The 2,826-nt window shown below is 51.4% G+C and overlaps 4 protein-coding genes across 7 annotated transcripts; 2 read left to right on the top strand and 2 right to left on the bottom strand.

Moving 5' to 3' along the window:
• Positions 1-318: 318 nt before the first annotated feature.
• KVP18_005200 (uncharacterized protein) lies at positions 319-1,019 on the top strand (the record flags this gene model as incomplete). The annotated part of the gene is made up of 2 exons (XM_067949586.1): positions 319-579; positions 609-1,019. 2 exons carry the CDS (start codon positions 319-321, stop codon positions 1,017-1,019), a joined length of 672 nt encoding a protein of 223 aa, XP_067809938.1.
• KVP18_003193 (uncharacterized protein) lies at positions 921-1,451 on the bottom strand (the record flags this gene model as incomplete). The annotated part of the gene is made up of 1 exon (XM_067954732.1): positions 921-1,451. One exon carries the CDS (start codon positions 1,449-1,451, stop codon positions 921-923), a length of 531 nt encoding a protein of 176 aa, XP_067809937.1.
• A 24-nt stretch (positions 1,452-1,475) lies between these two features.
• On the top strand, positions 1,476-2,416 carry KVP18_003191 (uncharacterized protein; the record flags this gene model as incomplete). Of its 3 annotated transcripts, XM_067954727.1 has the most annotated exons (3): positions 1,476-1,858; positions 1,888-2,130; positions 2,158-2,416. In XM_067954727.1, 3 exons carry the CDS (start codon positions 1,476-1,478, stop codon positions 2,414-2,416), a joined length of 885 nt encoding a protein of 294 aa, XP_067809932.1. The 3 variants fall into 3 exon arrangements, with proteins under 3 accessions (XP_067809932.1, XP_067809934.1, XP_067809933.1); XM_067954728.1 differs by lacking the exon at positions 1,476-1,858 and having other exon boundaries at positions 1,985-2,130; XM_067954729.1 differs by lacking the exons at positions 1,888-2,130; positions 2,158-2,416 and having other exon boundaries at positions 1,476-1,862.
• Positions 2,417-2,431: 15 nt separating this feature from the next.
• KVP18_003192 (uncharacterized protein) lies at positions 2,432-2,826 on the bottom strand (the record flags this gene model as incomplete). 2 transcript variants are annotated; one of them, XM_067954730.1, is made up of 1 exon in its annotated part: positions 2,432-2,826. In XM_067954730.1, a coding segment is annotated over one exon (395 nt), but the record flags the coding sequence as incomplete, so codon positions are not given. The 2 variants fall into 2 exon arrangements, with proteins under 2 accessions (XP_067809935.1, XP_067809936.1); XM_067954731.1 differs by having other exon boundaries at positions 2,432-2,620.

The following is a 2,826-nucleotide window of genomic DNA, read 5'->3' as shown; positions in this document are numbered from 1 at the left end:
AGCCCTTCCGGCGTGACAGCGGATGAGGGCAGCCCTTCTGTACGGTTCTGGCACCCAAATAGCTCCCGTGCTGCTCACGCCTCGTCCGCAGTTAAATGCAATCGACTACAATACATGACATCAGAGATTTGAGGTGTCTCTCGTCCACAGGACGAGAATACAATCCATTGTTAACCAGCAACCCAGCAATCCGCTCGAAGCTCCATACCTGGCATTGGGAGTTTCTCAGGTTGCGCCGCCCGAACATGGTGAGAGCCGCTACCAAAGCGACTCCAGAAGTCGGAGAAAATTTCAACATCTCCCTGCAAAAGTGTACATATGGCCACTTGGTCTAGAGGTATGATGTGTGAGAGGTCCAAGTTTCTTGGCATAATTGCTAGCTATCATGTTCGTGCTGAGAGTTTAAAACGCCACTTTGTGTGCATGTCGTTTGACGTCCAACCATGGCAACACAGACACGATCTAAGAGGTCAGAAATGGTCACTTTGGTTAGTCCCGGCAGGAGACGATTGGAAGACAGTAGTGAAGACTGTGGCGAACGAGTTCAACTTGACTCCGTTCAATCCGCACTTTACGATTGTGAGCAGGAGAGTAGTTTCCTGACTCAGACTGGAGGTCTACGTGAGTACTCGCTAAGCGATGTGGAAGCCGTGGCTGCCCAAATTGCGGAAAAGGTGCCTGCAGGAGAGTACGAGATCAGCCTGGGCAAACTAATGACGGGCGATGACTATTTTAAGTTCGTCTACGTTGCTACCGAGGACCCATTGTTAACGAGCATCAACAACATATGTCGGGAGCTCGTCACTAATAATTCTGTTTACGATGAAGCGCCTTTCATACCACATATGTCGTTGGCCTACAGCCCAAATCCAGGCTTGGCGGATGCTGTGGCTGCGCGATGCCGCGAGCTTGTGCCTGGATTACGAGCTCGTGTCGGCAGCGTGGTTGTCGCTGAGTGCGACATGGACAAGAGTGTGCGCCATTGGCGAGTTGTGTCTTGTTGGTCGTTCAGTGGGTGAAGCGCTGCTCCAAACTTCACAAATCGTATGGATCTCTTCAGGGGTTAGGTCTCTGAGAGGTTCGCACTTTACTTCATGAGGAGATTGGAATGGGTCGTCAAGTCCAGCAGATTCGTCGATTGTAGCACGAGGAGATTGGAATGGGTCGTCAAGTCCAGCAGATTGGTCGATTGTAGCATATGGAAAGTCAAGTCCAGCTATGACGTCAGAGAACGAGTAAAAACGGGAATGCTTCTTGCCCTCTGCGACGTGGGCCGTGCTTGGGGGTAATGACTTGATCATTGGGGCCTGAATGCATTTCTGGTAGTCTAGGTCCAGCAATCGGAGTTCGTTGTCAGCAATATAATTGTCTGAGTCCGATCGCAACAACTCGTAGGGGAATGACTCCGGCGTATCCCCAGCTGACTGCATTTGGATGGCATTGATGTTCATCAGAGTGGCAGAGAAAAGCCGATAATGGTGGTGGCTGTGTTGAAGGACGGTCCAGTCATCTGGGAGTTTAATGACGGTGGAATCATCACCTTCGCCGGGACCGAGATTGAAACGGGAATGGAAATCTCGGAGGCCTGTATGACGCCAGCAGAGGTGTGGTGGTCGAGTGCAAGCGCTGTGTACCGGTTAGTCAAAGGAACTGGAGAGTGGAATGAGATAACTGACGACCGCTGCGAGGTGATAGCTCTCTTGTACGATGGTGCAGCGATGATTCGAGTGTTGGAAAATGGCACAGTGGTATGGTTTTCGGCTTCAGGAGACCACACGATCAAGATGCTGCCAGATCAATCCATTGTCGGGGCTACTCTTTTGAGTGTCAATGGCGAGCGGACTCTGATAACAGTGGAGTGAGGAAGAGGTTCCAATTTTAATGTAGTCGGTCGGGAAGGTTCACCGTGTGGTGGAAGAAATGTCCACAAGCGACTTGCCAGCTACCTATCACCCTACTCTGCGCTCCATCCAATCTTGGCTTCATGACACCTCCGTACATCAGCGCTGTATGCGCCTGTTATGCGCATGAGCGGTCATTTGTGGCTTTTGGGAGTGCCAATGGTGCCGTAGGGTGGTTGGAGGTTGTAATGGGCTGGGCGGGCAAGAAGCGGGTTTTTGTCATCAAACGGTGAGTGATTCATTTTTTCCTGACCAGACACCCAACGTGGCTGGACACAAAGTCACTTAAGAATTCCATGGTCACTTTCTTGGGTCACACTGGCACCACCTTGTTGGTGGGGGCCGCCAGACAAGGCATGTACTACTTTGACTGGTCTGACGGTAGGTCGCCTCACGTGACTCGATTGGACCCACTTCCTGACGTCAACGACTGCGTGGTTGCTCACGACAAACTTCTGATTGGCACCACTGACGGGATCAAGATTTCGACTTTCGCTCTGCAATCTTCTGAGTAAGCTTCACGAACGGGATCATGACTTCGCCTTTCGCTCTGCAATCTTCTGAATCAGCTTCACAACGCCTCGGCGAGCAACGTTCTTCAATCGCCGTTCATGAATCTCGTCAAGAATACTCACCTGAACTCGATTCTTCTCTCGCAACTCCCGACGAGTCTTCGCCTTGAGGGTGGCTGTCTTCAAGCGCTGTTTTTCTGCCACCATCTTTTCATAGACGTCAGGCCGGTCACAGAGAATCGCGTTTGCAGATTGTGCTCCCTGGATCAGCGACGTAATCGTTCGGTTCAGCCCGCCGAGGCTGTTCTTTAAGGCTTTCTTGGGTTTCACCGCCCGTACATCGGAATCGGATGAATGAGCTTCCGACTCGCTCTCACTTGTGGGTTGGTTCTCACAGTGGCTGTTCAGCTTTT

This window comes from the organism of the source record quoted next, assembly GCF_019968955.1.
Source record: "MAG: Porospora cf. gigantea A chromosome Unknown PgA_NODE_3147_length_2826_cov_415.21, whole genome shotgun sequence".
In the NCBI taxonomy this organism is placed as follows: Eukaryota; Apicomplexa; class Conoidasida; order Eugregarinorida; family Porosporidae; genus Porospora; species Porospora cf. gigantea A.
This window is presented reverse-complemented; position numbering and strand designations above follow the sequence as displayed.